The 24,061-nt window shown below is 42.1% G+C and overlaps 1 protein-coding gene across 3 annotated transcripts in view; it reads left to right on the top strand.

Annotated features, from left to right (window-relative positions):
- Nucleotides 1–24,061, top strand: part of SH3RF2 (SH3 domain containing ring finger 2) — a 143,743-nt gene that overhangs the window by 59,457 nt on the left and 60,225 nt on the right. For all 3 annotated transcript variants that reach the window (XM_043913133.1, XM_043913134.1, XM_043913135.1), the window contains 3 exons: nt 2,195–2,464; nt 6,186–6,281; nt 15,273–15,596. In XM_043913133.1, coding sequence (XP_043769068.1) covers nt 2,195–2,464; nt 6,186–6,281; nt 15,273–15,596 — 690 coding nt within the window. The remainder of the gene's footprint in view (nt 1–2,194; nt 2,465–6,185; nt 6,282–15,272; nt 15,597–24,061) is intronic.

Below are 24,061 nucleotides of genomic sequence, written 5' to 3' on the forward strand. Positions count from 1 at the left end.
GCTCAAACTCATGTCCATTGAGTCGGTGATGCCATCCAACCACCTCATCCTCTGTCGTCCGCTTCTCCTCCCGCCTTCAATCCTTCCCAGCATCAGGGTCTTTTCCACTGAGTCAGTTCTTCGAATCAAGTGGCCAAAGTACTGGAGTTTCAGCTTCAGCAGAGCTGGTAAATGTGACCTGTGTGTGCCAGATGCTGACGTACCCAGAAAAATGTGATTTATATTACAACATAAAACTGAGAGAAGGCATAGAGACTGACAACCGTTACTCCCTGATATAGCTCACCCTGGGAGTCTAACAGATTTAGATCATTCCCCAGAAATCCTCTGCTGTCATTCTGCTTCCTCCTGCTTACTTCTCATGTAAGGGAACAGCTTCTCCAAAAGGTAGTTCCATGGTTTGTTAATCCTACTTAGCTTGGCTTAGTTTCTTCTTAAATTCCTCCCATGCCTTTCACTTCTCATCCCCCAGCTTCATTCATTTTCTTTTTACCATCCAATATTAATAGACAACACAATTACTCCCTTGTAGAAAAGTTAGAAAACTCATCAAAGCACTTAGGGGAACTTTATTTTAAATATTCAAAAATCTCACCATTTAGAAATAACCACTTTTCAACTGTTAGTGTACAGCCATCTAACATTTTCCCCAGGTAAATATATATATGTATAAATATATATACATATGTATAAATATATATACATATATATATATTTATAAAGAAAGCCTAGTGTACGTAACTGTTTTTAATCTCTTCTGTTATACTTAACAATATGTGTAACTCTCAATGTTGTTAATTATAAATCAACATCATCAACTTTAATGATTGCAGAGTTTTCCATTGTATGGGTGTATCATAATTTATTCAACTGATTCTGTTTATACACAACACTGGGTTAAACCTCCTAATACATACATCTTGGCTCATTTGTCCACCAGATGAGCTGTGTTCCTGTGGTTGTCTAACTCCCCAGGGACCAGCAGAAACGCACTGGTCTGCCATCCCATTAGCAATATGGTGCTGTTCAGGTCTTATCTCAATCCCTAAGCTGTTTGCAGTTCATTTTTAAATGAACATTGAAGACTCAGAAGGTCCTTGAAGAACTGAATTAATGTCTCCTTACCTCCCCCTCATAAATAGCAAGACTGTCCCCAGCCGAGGGGCTACTCCACCCAATGACTAAGGAAAACACAATACAATTGCAGGTGACACTGAAGGGCTTTCTATAAAACCCAAGTTACTAGAACTTCCCATTTGTCAAACTGACTTCAAGCAAGACCAGAGTGAGACCATTTCTCTGTGGAGAAACCAGTTTCAATTAGGGGAAAAAATGCATTTGACTGAAATAATTATTTAGACTGACAACTGATTTGACAAATAACAGTTCTTTAGCTGATTTTTTTTAAGTGATGATTGATTTCTGACTGTTAATTTGTCTTAGTTGTGCTTGCTAAAGATCCAAACACACATGGGGTTTTCAGTTTCTAGACAAGGCTAAAGACAAATCATGGTGTATCACTCTCACATAGCACTTTCTATTTTCAGGGAGTTTTCACCTCAGTTTTCTTCCCATTAACACTGAGGAGTAGATAGAACTGATATCAGTAGCCCTACATTACAGATGATCATTCTAAGAGGTGTCATCTATTGAGCACATTCTATGCAAAATATGAAACAATACACAAATGCATCATTAATATTCTTTAGTCCTCACAGCAACTCTAATAAGGTAGATATTGTTATCACTTCATCTTATAAGTGAACATGGTTTAAGAAAGATGAAATAACTTGACTGTAGTCACACAGGAGCAAAGAGGTGAAGCCAGAATTCAAAATCAGTATTCCTAGCAAGAGTCACAGTCTTACTCAAGTTCCCATAGTTGCAGTCAAGTCCAAAGTCCTGCTCCCTGCATAGTGATTAAGAACAGGGTCTCTAAAATCAGATTGTCTGAGTTCAAGCCCCCTATTGCCACTTCCCAGCTGTGCCACCTTAAGTGAATTATTACACCCTCTGTGCCTCAGTCTCTCCACCTAAGAAACGGGGGTAATACTGTCTGTCTCAAAGGTCAAACAAGGAAATCCACCTCTGGCACTTAGTGCATGGAAGGTACTCTGTAATTAGTACCTAATGTGACCCCTTGGTCCCTCCAGCCTCTAAGCCATACATATTTTCTTGATCTGTGTCACTGCAGGTGCCTCGAGCAAAGGCCTTATGCAACTACCGAGGGCAGAATCCCGGTGACCTGAGGTTTAATAAGGGAGATGTCATCCTCCTCCGAAGACAGCTGGATGAGAACTGGTACCAGGGGGAAATTAATGGAGTCAGTGGAGTCTTCCCAGCCAGCTCCGTGGAGGTCATCAAGCAGCTGCCCCAGCCACCCCCACTCTGCCGGGCCCTCTACAACTTCGACCTTCGCGACAAGGACAGGAGTGAGAACCAGGACTGCCTGACCTTCCTCAAGGTGAGATTCTGGGCAGCCACCAATGTGATCACCAGTGATCACATAAAGGCTGTGGCAGAACTTAAGTTGTTTGTTTAATATTTGTTGATTTTTTAAAATTACATTTTATACAGGCTTCCCTGCTAGCTCAGTGGTAAAGAATCCACCTGCCAATGCAGGAGATGCAGGTTTCATCCCTGGCTTAGGAAGATCTCCTGAAGGAGGAAATGGCAACCCACTCCAGAATTCTTGCCTGGAGAATTCCATGGACAGAGGAACCTGGTGGACTACAGTCCATGGGGTCTCAAAGAGTCGGACATGACTTAGTGACCAAACACCAATGAACAACGTGTGCCAATATATGTTATGTGTATGTATAGTTCAAACTATATGGAGGTGAAGTCACCAGAGAAATCTAACAGGAGTTTGATGGCAGTCCTCAAACATTTGTATTGCAATTATGAAACTAAGTATCCATACACTCATTCATTCATTCTGCAGTCACTTTTGACCACCTGTTCTTTTCAGACACTGGGGAGATAGCATGAACAAGTCACAGCATCTGCGCTTGGGCAGAGTAGTGGGAGAAACAGATAGTCAGACAGAAAATTGTAAACATAGTTTAATAGCATGCTGTATAGAACTACAGATCTTACCTCTTCATTGAGTGTCTGTAAGGATATTCTTGCTGACCAAATTCACTACTGCTTGTTTACAATACTATTTTGTCTGTAGATATTGCATTCAAAACACTCTAAACAGCAACTACTGAAGCCTGCCTGCCTAGAGCCTGTGCTCCTCAGCATCAGAAGCCACCGCAATGAGAAGCCTGCACACCACAACAAAGAATGACCCTCACTCTGCAACTAGAGAAGCTCCGTGTGTAGCGACAAAGACCCATCGCAACCATAGATAAATAAGTAAATTTTTAAAAACCACTCCAAACACACACAATAGCATAATTATATCTTTACACACAAATAACCTCTTACAAGATACATTTTCCAAAGACATCAGTTACCTACGATTTTTTTTAACCTCTCTTTTTTATTGGCTGATTCTTCACCATTTGTAAGTAGCAAGTCTGCTAAAGTCTAGATGATAGCCATCCCTGTATATTTGGGGTGAGGGGGTGGATCCAGGAAACAATGAATCCTGAGGATGCAGAGTCCATGGATTCAGAGGGTCAACTGTACTCTAAGTCTCGAATTTGAGCAACCTCTGGGAGGTAGTGGAGGACAGGGAAGCCTGGTGTGCTGCAGTCCATGGAGATGCAAAGAGTTATCGACGTAGCGACTGAGCAACAACAAAATTCAGTATTTATTCTTCCCTAAACATTTAATTTTTCTCATAGAAGCCAAAGTTGGGGTAATTTTTATTCTTTGCAACTTAAGTCAAATACAGGTGCAAATAGCACTGCTACAGTAAGTTCAGAGAAAGTCTTTTGTTTTGTAAAACATTTTTCTTCCATCACTCCCTGAAATGAGATTTGCTTCAGATTCCCTCAGACCAGATAACTTCACTGTCCTCCATATTATGAAATACTGATCTTTGTTATTGTCTTCACACCTCAGAGTGAGTCCCCTAAAGAATACCATTCTGTAGCCAACCTGCACATTTTATGCTTTGGCTACAGCCAGAGGACAGCAGTTCAATTCCACACGCATTTATTGAGTATTTACTTTGTGCCTGGCATTAGGCACTGAGCTCTGGGGATACAGCCAGAGGAAGACATAGGCAGGGAGCATATCTGCTTTTGTGTCCCCTCTCTGGGAACTTGCAAACCGGGACACTTACCCAAGAACTTGCTCATTCATTGAATTCATCCATGTACCAGGCTGTCTATGCAGATACAGTGAAGAGTCATTGTCCATATCTTCATGGAGCCAGCAATCTAGTGGAAGGAGCAGACACATAAATGGGAAATTATGACAAAGGCCTCAGAAGAGAGGATTTGCTCCCTCCTAGAAGATTATCAGGGCTTCCCCATTGGCTCATCGTTAAAGAATCTGTCTGCCAATTCAGGAGACACTGGTTCGATCCTTGGGTTGGGAAGATCCCTTGGAGGAGGAAATGGTAGCCCACTCCAGTATTCTTGCCCGGAAAATCCAATGAACAGAGAGCCTGTCGGGCTACAGTTCATAGAGTCACAAAGAGTCTGACATGACTGAGCACAGCAGAAGGCTATCATAGACTGAGACGTCACTAGGAAATCTCATGGTCTTCCTAAATTCAGCATGTCTAAAAAAAACTCAAGGTCTTTTCTCCCAAAGCTACTCTTTTCCCGGTATTTTCTGTCTCAGTAAATTTTCCAATTTATTCACACATGCATTCATTCATTCACCCATGCATGCATTCAAGAAATACTAATTGTTTAAAAATTGTGAATCACTGTGTTGTACACCTAAAACATATTGTACATCAACTATACCTCAATAAAAAAAAAAAATAATAATAAAAACTGATTGGTTGACTGCTAAAAGGAAGCCACTGTATAAGGTCCTGGGGACAAAAATGATCAAAATAGATCCAGGCCCTATAGACATAGAGTTTATGGTCTGATGGGATAGACAGACATTATAGCAATCATAACATAAACATGTGTAATTGCAGATTATAATAAGGACGAAGAAATCTAAGAAATGGTATAGTGCCATAATGAATTTAGATTTGGATTCATCTACATTACTAAGGGACATAGATCAGAGAGATCAGTGGATGAATATTCAGATTTAGATGGATGAATATTCAGACTTAGATCGATGAACAGGTGTGGACATGGAAAGATGTTCCTGACGTGATGTTAAGGGAAAAAAACAATGTATCCTATATGACTTCATTTGAATGAATACAAAAGAAGCCAAATGAATATATATGCTAGAGTCAGAGTGGAGGTAACCTCTTGCTAGGTGTCAGAGAAAAGCACAAGAGCCATCTAGGTGCTGGAAATATTCATATCTCTTGCTCTAGATGGGGGCTTTGTAGATATATTCAATTTTAAAACTTCATCAAGCTTTACTTCTAAAATATTTATGCTTTATTGTATGCCTGTATACATGTTTTAGAAAAAGTTTTTAAAATTTTAGTTTCTAATTTTTATATTAAATATAAAATATATTATAATTTTATATATTTATTTATATATTTTTTATCTTCATATAAAAGAAACTGGAAGAAAAACATGTTAACCAAGAGGTTAACACTGATTGTATCTATATTGTGATAGAATTCTTTGTTTTGCCTATTTACGTTTCCAAACGTTTCTACAAATCTCCATATAACCTTTGATAATAAAAACTTGAATAAAAAGCCATTTTATGTTTGATACATTAAAAATTGAACGGGTTCTGAAAAGTGTTCAAAATCAGAGTACAATACATTCTTCATTTTGCTAAGCCAAAAGTCTGTCTCCCTACGTCTTCCATGTTGATTTCTCATCAGATTAATTTAAATGAAAGGCCTGATTCTGCTGGTGATGGAACATTAGAGACATTTCCAAGTTTTCTTAATGGATTTCCTTGATGCTCCAGATTATTTCTACTCCTCTTTTGGTCTTAGTGACCCAAATACTGCCCTTTATGGAGAAAAGAGTATTTTAGAAGAGAGATTTTGTAAATAGGTTGTGAAAGAGTTACTTACTTGCACCTTACACCATCTGAGACTCCAAGCTGATCTCCATGGAAAGCTTTCCCTCCCAGAAAACTGAGAGTAAAAGTTAACCAGGAGACTTTCTGTCTTTCAGGATGATATCATCACTGTGATCAGCCGAGTGGATGAGAACTGGGCAGAAGGCAAGTTGGGAGATAAAGTCGGTATCTTCCCAATCTTGTTTGTAGAGGTATGTGACTATCAAATCTATATCTGATGTGAGGTTAGAATTATACACAGGCTACAGTGATGCCTGAGAGCAATTTCTATTTGATATGAGGCTTATTTCAGAACTAACTAAAGTCTTGAAAGAAAAGATGCTAGTCCATAATACCCATTTCTGAACTTCTCTGGTGGTCCAGTGGTTAAGACTCCATGATTCCAATGCAGGGGGCACAGGTTTGATCCCTGGTCCAGGAACTAGTGTCCCACATGCCATGCTGTGAGGCCAAAAAAAATTTTTTTATTACAAAATACCCATTTCTGGCAAGAGTGTGGGAAAATAGGCCTTTTCATTCTGCTGATGGGAATACAAATCACCATCACCTCTCATCTCCAGACTTAAACTCTATCAAGGATGTTGAAAATGTACATCTCCTGTGAGTCATGAATTCCACACCTGAGAGTTGATTATATGGAAATAATAAAACAAATGTGCAAAGAAGTATGTACAAAATGCACAGAAATGTTTACCATAGCATTGTGTATAGTGGTGAAAAGTCAGAAATAATCTAACTACACAGTAATAAGGACTTAGGGGTTTTTTTAATTATGGTGATGGAAAAATACAAGCCCATTAAAAATAAAATGTTAAAAGATAATACTCAATATCAGGGAGTATCTGGTATTATGGAAAGATGTTTGTGATTTATTGTTCAGTTCAGTTAGTTCAGTAGTTCAGTCATGTCCAACTCTTTGCAGCCCAATGGACTGCAACACACCAGGCTTCACCACCATCTCCCATCGCCAACTCCCAGAGCTTGCTCAAACTCATATCCATTGACTTGGTGATGCCATCCAACCTTCTCATCTTCTGTCATCCCCTTCTCCTCCTGCCTTCAATCTTTCCCAGTATCAGGGACTTTTCCAAGGAGTCAGTTCTTTGCAGCAGGTGGACAAAGTATTAGAGCTTCAGCTTCAGCATCAGCCCTTCCAATGAATATTCAGAACTGATTTCCTTCAGGATGAATTGATTGGATCTCCTTGTAGTCCAAGGGACTCTCAAGAGTCTTCTCCAACACCGCAGTTTAAAAGCTTCAATTCTTCGGTGCTCAGATTTCTTTACATCCAATTCTCACATTCATACATGACTACTGGAAAAAACCATAGGTTTGATTAGATAGACCTTTGTTGGCAAGGTAATGTCTCTGCTTTTTAATATGCTGTCTAGGTTGGTCATAGCTTTTCTTCCAAGGAGCAAGCATGTTTTAATTTCATGGCTGCAGTCACCATCTGCAGTGATTTTGGAGCCCAAGAAAATAAAGTCTGTCATTATTTCCATTGTTTCTCCATCTATTTGCCATGAAGTGATGGGACCGGATGCCATGATCTTAATTTTTTGAATGTTGAGTTTTAAGCCAACTTTTCAGTCTCCTCTTTCACTTTCCTCAAGAGGCTCTTTAGTTCTTTGCTTTCTGCCATAAGGGTGGTGTCATCTGCATATCTGAGGTTATTGATATTTCCCCCAGAAGTCTTGATTCCAGCTTGTGCTTCATCCAGTCCAGCATTTCACATGATGTACTCTGAATATAAGTTAAATAAGCAAGGTAACATTATACAGCCTTGATGTACTCCTTTCCCAATTTGGAACCAGTCCATTGTTCCATGTATGGTTCTAACTGTTGCCTCTTGACCTGTGTACAGATTTCTCAGGAGGCAGGTAAAGTGGTCTGGTATTCTCATCTCTTTAAGAATTTTCCAGTTTGTTCTGATCCATGCAGTCAAAGGCTTTGGCATAGTTAGTGAAGCAGAAGTAGATGCTTTTCTGGAATTCTCTTGCTTTTTCGATGATCCAACAGATGTTGGCAATTTGATCTCTGGTTCCTCTGCCTTTTCTAAATCCAGCTTGAACATCTGGAAGTTCTCAGTTCACGTACTGTTGCAGCCTGGCATGGAGAATTTTGAGCATTACTTTGCTAGCATGAGATGAGTACAATTGTGTGGTAGACTGAACTTTCTTTGGCATTGCCTTTCTTTGGGATTGGAATGAAAACTGACCTTTTCCAGTTCTGTGGCCACTGCTGAGTTTTCCAAATTTGCTGGCATATTGAGTGCAACACTTTCACAGCACCATCTTTTAGGATTTGAAATAGCTCAGCTGGAATTCCATCACCTCCACTAGCTTTGTTTGTAGTGATGCTTCCTAAGGCCCACTTGACTTCACGCTCCAGGATGTCTGGCTCTAGGTGAGTGATCACACCATCGTGATTATCTGGGTCATGAAGATCTTTTTTGTACAGTTCTTCTGTGTACTCTTGCCACCTCTTCTTAATCTCTTCTGCTTCTGTAGGTCCATACTATTTCTGTCCTTTATTGTGCCCATCTTTGCATGAAATGTTCCCTTGGTATCTCTAATTTTCTTGAAGAGATCTCTAGTCTTTCCCATTCTACTGTTTTCCTCTATTTCTTTGCACTAATCACTTAGGATTGTTAGCTAAAATAAATTTTAATGCTTGTAGAGTTTCAGATTTAGAAAATGAAGTTCTAGAGTTTTGTTTCTCAACAATGTGACTGTGACTATAATTAACGTTAACAAATTGTACACTTAAAGATGATGATTATGGTAAATTTGCTATGTATTTTTTCACCACAATTTTTAAAAAACAAAGTAACTGCATGAAACTAGCTTTATAAATGTGTGTGTGTGTGTGTGTATGTGTGTGTGTGTGCGTGTTCATAAATGGATAAAGGACTGGAAGAATATGTACCAAGATATTAACAGTGGTGATCACCAGATGGTACGATTCTAAATGATTTCCATTTTCTTCTCCCACCCTGTATTTTGTAAATCTTCAGAAATTAGCACATATTACTTCTATTTTTTTTAATCTACTTTAAAAGAAAGAAAGAACACCTGTTAGGTTGTCTCCCTGTTTCTCCAGATAATATATCATCTATAGCCTCTAACCTCTCTAGCTGTCAGCCTCACCCCAGCTTGAAGCAGGTTATTACAAATTTGAAAGAGAGGTTTCATTGTTTAACTACATTTGTTGAGCGCTTACCAAGCACAAAGCTTTAAAAGCGAGCAATGCTGAGCTATAAAAGAAGTTAAAGGTGTATTCTTGGCCCTCTAGGAGGGTGGGGTGAAATGAAACAGAGGCAGAGTTGCAGAGAAGGGACCAGTATTTCCATCTGAAGAGCCAGAGCAGGCTGTGAAGTGCGTGGAGCGCCCAGAACACTGCCCAGGTGTTGAGGTTCCCTCTGTCCCACCCCCGACTCAGTCTGTATGGAAGGAAGGAAAGATGGAAGGGAGGGAAGAGGGAGGGTCCAGAGAGGCTGGGCCTCCTACTCTCACCACCAAGCGATAGTGCTTTTTCTCTTGTTGAAGCCCCATCCAGGTATACCCACTGAGTTCTCTACTTGTTCAATGTCACTCATTTTATGAGGCTCAACTAGAAACCTATTTTTCCATAAAATTCCAGTAACTAGTTGGAACATTCAGCCATCTCTTTCTTCTCTGAACACCTGATGAATATGTGCATTGTACTTCACAGGCTAGCCCAACACAGAGCAGATACTTTGTTTAAAAATTAAAAAAAAAAAATAGCTTCACAAGCAAATGAATGAAAAAATATCTGGGAAGTGTTCCAACTGACTGGGAAAAAAACCTCAGAGAACCATCCTTTCAACATGACCTCATCCCTCATCCTAAATATATATTCAATCGTTCAACTAATTTTTCACTGAATGCCTGCTATGTCAGGTCTTGTGCTAAGTTCTAGTGATACAAGTCAGATATGGATCCCTAATTTCAAGGACTGTAAGGGAGACATTAATAAGTAATTATAAGTGTGATGAATGATGCAAAAAGTGAAGGAGAGGGAATTATTGGGGGGAGGAGGGTACGATGTGCAACTTACTTGAGCAGGGTGTTAGCAGATGCCTTGTAAACCAAGATCTGACAAGTGATTAGGAGTTGTTTAGGTAAGAATGGAGGGAAGAGAGTTTCAGGGACTGGAGGTAATATGTGCAAATGTCCTGCAGGATAAGGAAGTTTGGTAGCCTCCAAAGAACCAAAAAATACTAGAGCTGGAGCTTAGAGAGTAAGAGAGAGACAGGAAAACAAAGCCAGGGAAACAAATGGGAACCAGACCAGAGGGGACCTTGTAAACCTTCCTGCATTAGTCAGGATGAGCCAGGTTATGCCATGGTAATAAACAGCCCCCATATCTCAGTGGCGTCACAAGAAAAGTTATATCCAATCCACATTACTTGCTCACCACACAGTGGTGAGAGGCCGTGCTCACATAGTCATTGAGGAACCCTGCAGGATGAGGCTGGGCCATCTTAAAGCTATGCCATCGGGAACACATGGACTTCCTAGGTTTCATGGCAGGGGAAGAATAAAGAAGAGGGAGTTGTATACCAGCAAAGGCCTCAGCTCTGTGACATTTGTCACTCCTACTCATAGTTCATTGGCCTGAACGAGTCACATAGTCCCTTCTGTCCTGAAGCCAGCTGAGAAGTATAGAGGATCACATGAAATATTTGCTGAGCATTCCTGCCATAGCATAAGAAGTTTGAACTTGACCCAGAAATCAGTGGACACAACTGAAATATTTAAAATGAGGCAGTGGCTCCTTCAGATTTGGGCTTCTTTTTTTGATTATTATTTTTACTTTTTGGCTGTGCTGGGCCTTCGCTGCTGCACGTGGGCTTTCTCTAGCTGCAGAGAGAGGGGCTCCTCTCTCTTGTTGGGGAGCACAGGATCTAGCCCCACAGGCTTCACTTGTTGCTTCACATGGACTGGGTAGTTGCGGCTCGTGGGTTCTAGAGCACAGGTTCAGTAGCTATAGCACACGGGCTTCATTGTTCCATGGCATGCGGAATCCTCCCAGACCAGGGATCAAACCCATGTGCCCTGCATTGGCAGGTGGATTCTTTACCCACCTGGGAAATCCAGATTGGGGTTTCTTAAAGATTGCTCTGAATGCAGTGGGGAAAATATATGAGCAGGAGGGATTAAAAAAAAAAAGGCAGAAAGATCAACTGAGCTACTCCATCACTCAGTTAGAAAATGACTGTGGCTTTGACTAGTAGACTGGAAACAAGTGGACAGATTCCAGGACCTTTGAGTAGGTAGATCCACAGGAGTGGGGGACAGGGGCGAGGAAGTGGTCAAGGATAACATCCCACTTTTGGCTTTGTGGGCCTAGGTCAGTGGTAGGGCCATCTGCTGGATGAAGCAACACTTGGTTTTATTACCCATTTCTGATACCCTTCCTTCCCAAAACTTCTACACTTAATGATTATTCATTTGGATACTCTCCCCACCACTCCACCTCTAAAATTAGTGATTACAAGAACCCTCACGATCATCATCAAACTAGCCATCGCTTCATTTGTTCTTCTAATTGCTAGGAGGGGGAAAGATAATCAAGTGGTTGCTCTAATCTGGGAACCTGGTTTTCAAAAATTACTTGAAATCCAAATTGAGCTTTTTAAAGCAGCACTTAAATGTTGACTCCAGTCATTTCATTAAGACCAGCACTTGCTGAGAACTCTTTAAATAAGTTTTGAACCACCAAGGCCATGCAGAACAACTGGAAGGAAGGAGAGCTTCCTTCTGGGAGCAGCAAAGTGGGGCGTTTTTGGCATCAACAGAATTTTTCTTGTTAATGTATCATTTGACTTATTGAATTGCACCTGGATAAAAGGTGATAAAACAAATGCCAAGCTTATGCCAGTTCTTGTCAGGACTCCTCCTGTGGGGCCTGCCTGGGTCATGTGAACCTCGCTCAGCCCAATGAACCTCAAGGATATTGTTTCAAATGAGTGAGTGCAAATTGAAGAGCTCTGCAGTCCTTTCCCGACTGAGCTATTAATCACACTGGCAGAGGACAGGGAAGACCTACAGTCACATGGGGCTCTTTGTCTGTGTTGCTGATGGAAAACACTCACAGTGTTGCTCACCTAGGGACAGAAAAATTAGGTAGAACCAGAAAAAATATATATTTATTTCATTGTGGCTGTGAATGACCAGAAAGAACTTTACTCATTCAGCTCAGAGGGTGTATTATCCTCTTCCCGGGGGAACAGTAGCGGGAGGTGTGCTCTGGGGGGACGTGAGGCATGGTCCAGGCTTCCACTAGAATTGCCCTAAGTAACTTCAGTGATTTCCCAATTGATCACCCTCCTTCCAGCCTGACACTTCTGAATAGCAGCCAGAATGAGCTTTTGATGTATTTATTTTTATTTACATACAGTAAAATTTGCTCTTTTAAGGGACAACTTAACCATCGTCTCCTAAGCATCATGATTGCTCCCCATCAGCAAATGTTACTTGATCCAGCAAATGGCTCTACTGCTGACCTAGGCACACAAATCAGAAAGTGGGACATGATGAATGACCACGTCCTCTTCCCCACCCCATGCTTCTGTCAAACTCCCAGTCCTGTGGATCTACCTCCTGAAAGGTCCTGGAATCTGTCCACTTGTCTCCAATCTACTAGTCAAAGCCACAGTCATTTTCTAACTAAGCAATGGAGTAGCCTCTTAATAGGTCTTTCTGCTTTTCTGATAAATGCATACAGTATAACCACACCACCATCAAGATGTAAAATAGTTCCTATACCTCCCCCAAAATACAAAAGCAGACTGCCCCTTTGAAGTCAGCTCCTTCCCTGACTCCTGCTCCCAAACACCCCACTGATCTGTGTTCTGCCCCTGCAGTTTTCCTTTTCCCGAAGGTCATAGAAATGGAATAGAATAGAATGTATCCTTCAGAGTCTGGCTCCCTTCACTTAGCATAGCACCTCTGAGGTTCATCCGTGTTGTTGGATGTATATGAAGCTCATCCATTTTTATTGTCAAGTCACATTCCACGGTAGGGAAGTGCCAGAGTCGGTTACTCACTCACCAGTTGAAAGACATTGCGGTTGTTTCCAGTTATTTGGCAGCTAACACTAAAGCAGCTATAAACACTTGCAAGCCAGTTTTTGAGTGAGCCTAAGCTTTCATTTCTCTTGGGTAATTACCTAGGAGTGGGACTGCTGGGTCAGATGCTAAGTAAGAAACTGCCAAACCGTAGCATGAGCTTTTAAATAAAGGCATAAATCAGATCATGTCACCCTTCTACCCCAATCCTGCCAAACGCTTCCTGTTACACTTAGAATAAACTTGAAGCCTCCCAGCCTGGTGTGATCCAACTCCTGCCCGTCTCCGTGGTCTCCTCTTTGCCACCTGCTCCTCACTCGCCCTAGACCATTCTCCTTTCTGATTCTTTCACGTCTTTTTCTCAAACAGTCTGAGCTTGCCCCCTCTTGGGGATTTTTCCACTAGCTTACCCTGCTACCTGGCATATTTTTATCCCCATCTTCACATGGCTGGTTCCTTCTTGGCATCTATGTCTTAGCTTGAATGTCACCTTCTCAGCAGGTCTTCCTTGACACCTCACCAAACCCCCCAAATCTGAAGTAGCCTCCACCCCCTGTCACTCTCTGACACATCAGAGCATTTATTACTGCCTGAACTTTATTTATTTATTCATTTGGTTGTGCTGGGTCTTAGTGGTGACAAATGGATCTTTAGTTTTGGCAGGCTAACTCTTAGTTGCTGCTTATAGGATCTATGAATAGATCCTATAATATTACCAGGAATGAAACCCATTCTCTCTACATTGGCAGCAGGAAGTTTTAGCCAGTGGACCACCAGGGAAGTCCCTGCCTGATATTTTCTTGTTTAGTTGTTTATGTGCTGGCTCTACCATGTATAAATCACCCCTTTTGGGCCTCAACTCTCTTATCTTTAAAGTAATAATGCCCCTTTCCCGCTTGATGGTTTTTTTCCCCAATATTATAAGCTTCTGGAGGCAGAAACTACCTCTCCTTTAAAATTTTCTATCTCAACTCTATTAATCATCTTAATCATCTGAACATTTTCATTAGAAAGTTCTTAATGAAAAAACAGTTCGTAAATGAGCAAATTCCTTTTTCCCTCTATCACTGAATTTCAGAATTAGAATGAAATGTGCAATTTTAGAGAGCGACTGGTGACAAGCATCATGATGAAGATACGTTTTAACTGTCCTGGAAAGTTTATTCACACCATCCCCTTTGTCAGCATATTTCCGATTTCTGAAGAACATGAACTCATGGGGTGCTTGACAGGCAGAGTATTCAAAAAATACAGTACAGTCAGTGGTGGTGCTAGTGCTAGAACTGGCTGGAACTCGATAGCAAGGGCTGGTGTTAGATTTACAGGAATCTTGCTAGACAGTGGTTAAATTGCTGGTAGATATTTACACCACAAATCATGGTAAGGGGATTGTCTGTTATTCTGATGTACCAGCACTAAGAGGTATAGAACAAGAGAGAATGGAGATGGGATCAAAGTATTTAAAAGAAGTAGTAAAAGATAGTCTTAGCCTTAGATGATCCAGGGTCCTGAATGGATTTATATTCTGGTCAAACTTATCAAATGTGTGAACTTGAGCAACTTCATCCACCCATTCTTCCACAAACCCATAGGAACACCCACCCTGGGATACAGCAGAGAACACCCTGCCCTCAGGTAGCTGACAGTCCAGTGAAGGAAGGGGAGGTGAATGATTACAGTGTACAGTGGGAACGCATGGGGGCTGCAGGAATAATGAGAAAGACAAGCAGCTGAATCAAGGTTGGGGGAGGGGGGACTCAGGGGGAGCTAGAAGAAAAGGGAAGGGTCTTCCAGGTAAAGGAAGCTGCGATGATGCTGAGAGAGATGGGCAAATCAGAGCAGAGTATCATGGCTTGTTTTAAATTCTTCAGCCCTCAGTAGAGTTGTACCTACGTTGCAAGCAAGTTGTGAGAATTGATTGATACAGGAGAGGGATTGGGACTTATGGATAAAAGATGGAAACTGTCCAAGGAGTGACACCTGAGTTGGTGGCATTGGCGCTGGCTTCAGACTAGCCTGGGGAAGATATAGCTGCTCACACGAAGTCAGGATGACTAAATTCTTATTGGATCTTTCATCTTTTCAGCCAAACCTCACCGCAAGACACCTCCTAGAGAAGAACAAAGGCCGTCCGTCGTCCCACACGAAAAACCTGTCCCTGGTGTCCTCCCCCTGCAGAGGCAAGGCAACCAACACGCCCACCCTCCGAAGGGGCCCGGGATCCAGGAGGAAGGGGCCCGGCCAGTTCTCCATCACAACAGCCTTGAACACCCTCAACAGGATGGTGCATTCTCCCTCGGGGCGCCACATGGTGGAGATCAGCACCCCAGTGCTCATCAGCTCCAGCAACCCCTCTGTGACCACCCAGCACGTGGAGAAAGTGGATGCTTCCCCCAGCTCCGTGGGACAGGTAGGGAACAAACCCCCAGGAGAAGGCCACCCTGGAGTTGGGCAAGTGGTCCACACCATGTCACAGGCAGTATTGGATATTCAGTACCTGCTAAGCCCTTATAATGAATGCATTAATAATAACTAATGTCATATGTATTATATGTCAGAACTGTCTTTACATGATCTCATTTCACCCTTGAAACAGCCTATGAGCTAGGTATTATTATTATTGTTACCCCCGTTTCACAGATGAGAAGACAGAGGTTTAGAGGCAGAGGGTTGCTTTCCCATGCTAAGAGCCACGGCATGGTTCCTGCCCCTTAGAGAACATCCCTCCTGAGCAATAATAGCATGTTTTCTGGGATCATAGTCTGACATTCACTGTTTCATCCTCTGGCAATGTGTCAGACATCACATGGAAGGGAAGGAAAAGAAGAAAGAGAAACTATGGGTTATTGGGTGTTTTCAGGACTAGCTATATACTTTACATGGCTCAATGAAAAGTGAAAATGCAGATCAAAAATGATTACGAATTTCAAGATGGCAACAGCAGAGCATCAAACCAAGTGAAGGGCCCTTCGGAGCAGAGAGCCCCATGTGACTACACATGTCACACACTCATGAAGCCAGTTGTGGTGCTTTTCTATGACACATTTAATAAGATAATATATATAAAGTTCTTAGTACCATGCCTGGCACATACTGAGTACCCAATAAGCATTAGCTCTTAATACTATTATTATTGATACTACCACTGTTATTGTTAAGCATGGCCCCTGAATTGCCTACTGTAGGGAGATAAGCCAAAAAGCAATCCTGACCACCCAGCAGCGCAGACATACTTCTAACAGCATGAGGCTATTTAGGTTGAAGGATGCTTTAAAAGATGAAGGACCGGAGGTATGAGGCAAAGTAATTAAGAACTGCATGTCGGGTATTCTGCTATAAACACTCTTTGGAACCATGCAGGTGGCAACTTGAAAGGATAGACCTCAACGTGCAATTTTTTTTAAGCTGTAAATCTTGTTTTTAAACATGATTCTCTACCTTGGGATTAAATGAACTTAATTGGACTCTAATCCGTTTTTAACAAGTCAAGGAGAAGGAGAAAGTCAAGGGCTCCTCAAAGACCTGTGAGCTGGTCTAAAAGGGAAACAATCACTTCCAACAGCACTTCAGACCTTATGCCACTGTCTGCACCTCTAGAGGGCTGGCTGTGGATGTCATTCTGCCCGCCACTTGCTTTACATACATACCACACACACACACAATTACACTCTCCCCTGCTTATACACTCTTCTTTCATTAAAAAATCGTGAATTTCCTTCCCTTCCTATACACACACTCCAAATACTTTTTCATAAGTACACACACAGTTTGTGCCCAAAGTTCAACACTCCCTGTACACACACACACACACACACACACACACACACACACACACTCCAACATGGGGACCTAGTGACATACTTAAGTGAAAAACCAGCAGAATCTTCTGAAACCATTCTTTCTATACAGATATAGGTATATGAAGTACGGCCCACATCCAGGAGACCTAGGCTAGCTCACTCAGCCGTAAGTTAGCTTTCCAAAGGATTTGGCCAAGAGTCACTTTCCATGTGCTTTTTAAACTCTTTGTCCTGGTCAATTTACCTCACAGACAGAGAGGCTGGACCAGAGTAGAGAATCCTAGCAGGATTCAAACAAGCATTAACTAATAACTAACACTGCTCTCAGCTCTCTCTGACTCTTTGCGACTCCATGGACTGTAACCCGCCAGGCTCCTCTGTCCATGGAATTTTCCAGGCAAGAATACTGGAGTGGGTTTCCATGCCCTCCTCCAGGGGATCTTCCTCACCCGGAGACTGAACCTGCATCTCCTGCAGTGGCAGGTGGATTCTTTACCCCTAGTGCCACCTGAGAAGCCCAGGTATCGGGTGGCCCAAAAGTTCATTCAGGTTTCTGTACCATCTTATGAAAAACCCCAACTGAACTTCTTGATCAGTCCAACAGTATTTCTTCTTAATTTTCACAAATGGTGAGAATTCCAAAGTGTAGCTTTGGCGTATCCTGTCCCCAAGGAACCACGGCACAGTACTGATAGCCTTTTCTAGATTCAGATAGCACTGGATTATCAGTATTTCTGTGTTTGCCCAGATATTGTCAAAAACACCCTTGTAAAATGTCCCACCTAAGAGCTATATCTAAAGATGAGAAGCAAGTTGAGCCAGTGACAAGGTCTCCTATTTCCTTTGTCTCTAATATCCTTCAGAGCTGTGACTGGATCTGACTTCTCAAGCCCCTCCTTCCTTCCACATCCCAGCACCATCTATGGTACAGAGTCCCTAGTAGGTTCTCAGTAAATCAAGGAATCAAGACATTTGATTTAAGCATCTGGGCAGACAGTGGTGACATATACATAGAGAGGGAAGACGGGAGGAGGAATTGTTTTCTACAGAGAGACCACAGGTCATTGTAACTCTTCCAGCCAGTAGACATCTGTTGAGTGCTTACAGTGTACTGGTAACCATAGCAAGTCCTAGGTATTCTATACCTAGGTATAGAATTTGGTATTCTATACCAAAACAATAAGAACAGTAATAATAACCGCAAACATTTATTGAAACTGAAAGGATAGGGAGGAGGGAGGGAAGGAGGGGAGGAAGGAATGAGGGAGGGAAAGAAGGAAGGAAGGACAGAAGGAGGGAGGGAAGTGCCAGTCTCCTGAGTGCTGCCCCACATTCTAAAATATGGTAAGAGCCTTTGAAAGAGAGGTATTGTTACCGCTTTATAGCAAAGTAATTAAGGTCCCGAGAGAAAAACGGTTTGGCCAAAGTTCATGTAATTAGTGAACAGCAGGAGTCTGTATTGACCCTAGAATCATGTGACTCTGGCTCATAGACTCTTGTCACTCCACTATGCCATCAGCAAAGATGTCATCAGGCAAAATCTTGAAATTCTTTAGCCTCCCTTTTCTTGCATGTCTTCATTTGACTCCCTGTAGACCCCAAGGCCTTCTAGTATTCTCATCCCTGCCCACCCCTCAGTAAAGAATTTGCCCTACGCCTTCTGTACCTCAAGAAGGTCTTCATTTAATATCACTTTGTTCCTTTATGAACTACCAACTGTGCCCAAGTTTTATGTGCAGCACTGAAGGCAGCAGGAGTGTTTGTCCCCAAGGAATTCACAGTCTAGCAGGGATATAAAACATAATTGACTGTAGTGGAGTTGGGACTTCCTGAAATGAGATGAGGACCCTGTTGGTACCTGCACTGACTTTGGTCATGAAGATACTTGGAATTTTACAACCAAGAACTGTCGTAGAGGCAGGTATTCCCTTTCCAGTTTCCCCCAAGCCTTTTGGTGATATCAGAAAGTCTCAGTTTGGTGCTGGTCTTTCTGGAACATCTTGTACCAGGGTGCTAATCTCCTTGCATCAGGAAGAGAGAGCAAGGTATCAGGCTCCGGGCTTCAGCCACCAGTTGCCCATGTCTGAACTTCATAACACTGTATATTTTTATCATGTTGTTGGATGGTTATCCTCTGTACCATGTAAGAGATGCCAGTTTTATGTTCGCAGAAGTCTATGAAAAAATTTTGCTTTATTAAAATTTTAAAGCTTTTTTTTTTAAAGAGCAGTATGTTAACAAGGTACAAGTGGGAAGTAGATATGGCAAAAATCTATAAGGATGGGAAGCAATATAGTTTAGAAAGCAGAAGTCCAGAGTAATTACGTGCAGAACTAAGACACGTGTGAAGTGCTACGGACGCAGAGAAGAGGGCATTCGTTAGCTTCATTCTCCCCATTTCGCCTCCATGCTCTTAAAAACCCAAATCTGATACACTGCTTCTCCTCCCCAGACCACCAGTGGTTCTCTACAGTCTTCAGAGGCAATAATACTGCCATTAATTAAATGGCCACTGAAAGTCAAGAGACTATAAGACTTCCTCCCTTGCAGTTCTCTCAGGGTTACTTGAGATGCTGCTTCAGCCCTAAAAATGTTCGCCAAATAAGACATAACTCTCAAGAAAAAAAGAAAAGAAAAAAGAAATTATAGGAGAGGAAGTACAGACATTATGAGTCTTCTCACAACTCTTCCGAGTAGGTGTTCATATGCCCATCTTACCAAGCAGCCCAAACTATGGGACAGAACAATTTGGAAACTTTTTCAAAGCCTTAAAGCTGGAAAGACCCAGGATTTGAGGGCAGACCTGTGCTCTCTCTCCTAAATAGTTAAGGGCATTCTAGACCCTCCCTGATCTGACTATAATCTTCCAGCCTCCCCACTTCTCCCCCATACGTGCACACATGAGCATGCAGGCCTGCATGCTAAGTCACTTCACTCGTGTCCAACTCTTTGCAACCTTATGGGCTGTAGCCTGTCAGGCTCCTCTGTCCATGGGATTCTCCAGGCAAGAATACTGGAGTGGGTTGCCATGCCCTCCTCCAGGGGATCTTCCTGACCTATGGGTCAAATTCAAGTCTCTTACATCTCCTGCGTTGGCAGGCGGGTTCTTTACCACTAGTGCCACCTGGGAAGTCCACACATGAGCACACACACACGAAAGCTGCAGTGATCCCTCAACGTTCACGAGTACAGCGGACACTGGGCTGCCTCTTGGCTTTTTGCCCTTGTACCCAGCTTAGTGCCTGCATTATTCTAAGCAATGAATAATGTTCATGAAATAAATAAATGTTGCTCCTCCTAGAATTTATTTTTGGTGCAATGGCCTGTCACAAACACATCCGCACCCCAAGTCCTGTATGCACACCATTTCTTCAAGGAAACATCTGCCACTCCTCTTCTGCAGAATTCATTTTTCCTCTGTGTTCACACCATATTGTCTACAGTTGGGTTCTCTGTGCTGGAAGTACCTCGTATGTATCTTAAAGGTTCACTAGATGGCAAACTTCTTAGAGGCAGAATTGGAGTTTTATTCATGTATGTTGCTGTTGATGTTCCAAAACCCCAATAAGTTTTCTAATAGCATATTTTGCCTCAAGAATCAAAAACAAAGACAGAGGCCTCTGATTTACTTAAATATCGCGTTGGCCAAAAATTTCATTCAGGGAACTTTTGCCAACCCAGTAACTACCAATCCCCTTTCACTCTTCTGATTACCCAGAAAACAAAAGAGGTAAGACAGAGAGGGGAAGGCAGGTCACTGAAATCATTCCTTAGTGTGTGATTCCCACACCCAGGCCTCCTCCATCCCATCCCAGGCTGATAACGGCAAGTCTAAGCATCTTTTCCCTGGCTCCTGGGAAGATGAGCTGTCATGTGCCTTAGGGAATTCTGAGGTCTATAAAGCTGACTCTCCTTTTGATCTAATATCTTAAATATCCTGAATGAAGTAGTTTCTTGGAGCTTCAACTCTAAGTCCAGATCTCCTATGTCCCTTTGTCTTCACCTTTTGAAGAAGTCTCCCTACCCGAACTTCCAGTACTCAGGATGGCCATGAGAGATGCTTTTTACTGAGTAGTAACATCTTTTTTTTTCCTTTGGACACAGTCTCAGTGCTAAAGTATGTTTAAGATTCTTAGCTAATCCTCCATCTAAGGTAATTTACAGAAATAAGCTTAACCCTATATTTATATTCTTATTTTGAATATCTCCCAATATAAATTTCGTCTTTAAAATTTTCACACAGCAAACCCCTACTCACAATGATGCTGTCGGAGCTTTCTTGAACTGGCCAAACTGGCCTCAAAGAGTCATGGATGGAAAGTGGGGAGGCTCCATTAAATGGACACTTGGCCCCTCAAACTGTTCTGTATCATGTCTTCATTATCTGCCCCAAAGTACCTTCTATGGAACCTAACAGGTGCTTGAGATATCTTTATTAAATGGTCAAGAGCACACCCCTTGGGTGAAGACAGCCCCTTAAACTGTTCTCATACATTATCAGTTCATGCCTTAGCAGAACTTCCCTGGCAGACATCTGAAAGCAAAAAAAAAAAAAAAAAAAGACACAGAGTAGAACCAGAGGGCCTCTGCCACCCTCTGCTTTGCCAGATCCGCTGGGTAAAGGTCAGGAGCCACCTAGAGAAGCAGTGTCGTAGGGGAAACCCCTCCAGCCTTAGACCCAGATGCCTCTCCCCCATCCCAGCAGTGAGACTTCAGACAAGTCAGGAGACACTCTAAGCTTCATTCAGTTTCCATCAAGAAAATAGGAAGAACCCCTACCTCACAAAGTTGTTGGAAAATCAAAAGATGTAAAATGGGTATAAAGTGTTTGGCTTCCATTTTTATTACTATCAAAAATGTTAGCAGTCAAAATTTCTTGGTAGTTAGTTGCTAGATTTCTCTTAAATCACTCTCCTGTAAATTTTTGGAACTTTTCTGTAACAGGAAATTTCAAAAATGTACAAAAGTTAAAAAAAAACACAATGAACCCTCCAGTACGTATCACCCTGTTTCAGCAATTATCCACACCTGGATCAATCTTATTTCGGCCATATCCCCACTCCTGAGCCTGCTTCCCCATCAGTCATTTTAAAGCAAAACTCAGACATCATATTATTTCATCTGTACACATCTCAGTGTCTCTTTTAAAATATCAGTATTTTTCCCTAAGAGTTTAACACAAGCACAATCCCATTATCACAATAATTTCTTTAAAGCATTATTCAGCCCATGTTCCAATTTCTATATTTGTTTTATACATGTTTTTTTATAAGATGATTTGTTTCAATGGCATCTAAATGATGTAAACACCTTGCACTGGGTTGATGAGTCTGTTAGATTTCTTTTATTCTACACGTCCTCTTGCTTTCATCTTCTCTCTCTCTCTCTTATTTATCCTCTGCTATGGACATGTACAAAAGAGCCAAGTCATTTGTCTTGTTGCATTTTCCACATTCTGGGTATTACTGGTTATGGCTATGCAGTGTCAACACACTCCCCTCCTCCATTCATGAGGAGCCATTCATGACCATTTATTGGGGGTTGCAAAAAGGTGACATTCTAAATCTATCAGCCCTCCTGAATTTTTTTTCCCATTTATTTTTATTAGTTGGAGGCTAATTACTTTACAATATTCTAGTGGTTTTTGTCATACATTGACATGAATCAGCCATGGATTTACATGTATTCCCCATCCCGATCCCCCCTCCCACCTCCCTCCCCACCCCATGCCTCTGGGTCTTCCCAGTGCACCAGCCCCAAGCACTTGTCTCATGCATTCAACCTGGGCTGGTGATCTGTTTCACCCTTGATAATATACATGTTTTGATGCTGTTCTCTCAAAACATCCCACCCTCGCCTTCTCCCACAGAGTCCAAAAGTCTGTTCTATACATCGGTGTCTCTTTTTCTGTTTTGCATATAGGGTTATTGTTACCATCTTTCTAAATTCCATATATATGCATTAGTATACTGTATTGGTCTTTATCTTTCTGGCTTACTTCACTCTGTATAATGGGCTCCAGTTTCATCCATCTCATTAGAACTGATTCAAGTGAATTCTTTTTAATGGCTGAGTATTATTCCATGGTGTATATGTACCACAGCTTCTTTATCCATTCGTCTGCTGATGCAGCCCTCCTGAATTTTAAACTACAATGCTTCTTTAAGAATGATTACTACTTTCTAAGAGCTGCTGATGTGTAAGATCCTTTCCTGTGACTTTTAAATAAATTATCTCACAATGATCTCCAAACTTTCATATTGCAGGCCCTCAAGGTCTACTGGGGACTCCAAAGTTAACCGCTATTTATTTATTCTCTACCACCTGCTCCCTGTTTGTCTTTGTCTGTCTTCCTTGTTTGTTCCCGGGCGTTCCCCTGGTTCAAAGACAGGACTCATTTCTCAGCACCTTCTCTTTTCTGGCCACTCCTGAACTGCTACCCCTTTTTCCACTGGTCGCTGCCAGCTAGGCTAATCTCCCCCGCCTGCCTGTGCCAGTCTCCTTGTTTACAGCCTTATCAGTGCCCTCAGGCCGCCTCCTCGACCTGGCCTCTGCAGCCGTGTGTTCACCCTCCTGAGGATCAGCTCTCCCAGCTGGGCTGAGACCAGGTTTGGTCTGCCTGGAGAAGAAAGGGCTTCGGGGTTGCTGTGGGGATAAGGAGATGACTTTATGTTTCCAAACGTGGGTTTAGAGACTGGTTTGGTGTTCATGTGTCTGCAAGAGGGAAGGAACATAAACAGCACAGAAAAGATCTCATGAGAGTCAAGGAGAAATCTCTCCCGTTGCATAGATTGTTAGAAACCAAGCCCTGAAAATGCTGCAGCAGCCTATGGAGACTGCTGTTAGATTTGGGGGTGGTTTTTATGTTTCCCTATAGAGGAAAGGCTCTTAGTATGAATAGAAGGGCTCTGAGTCCTTCTCAAAGCTTCATGCCATGGCTTTACCTCCTAATGACTAAGTGACAATGAACTAAGTACCTTGCCCCACCGAGCCTCAAGTCCTCATCTGCAAAATGGGTAGGTCCTTCCACCCAGGGTCTTTGCAGGGATGAGCCGTAACCCACTAAGCTGTCGCC

Source organism: Cervus elaphus, chromosome 9 (assembly GCF_910594005.1).
Source record: "Cervus elaphus chromosome 9, mCerEla1.1, whole genome shotgun sequence".
Classification (NCBI taxonomy): domain Eukaryota; kingdom Metazoa; phylum Chordata; class Mammalia; order Artiodactyla; family Cervidae; genus Cervus; species Cervus elaphus.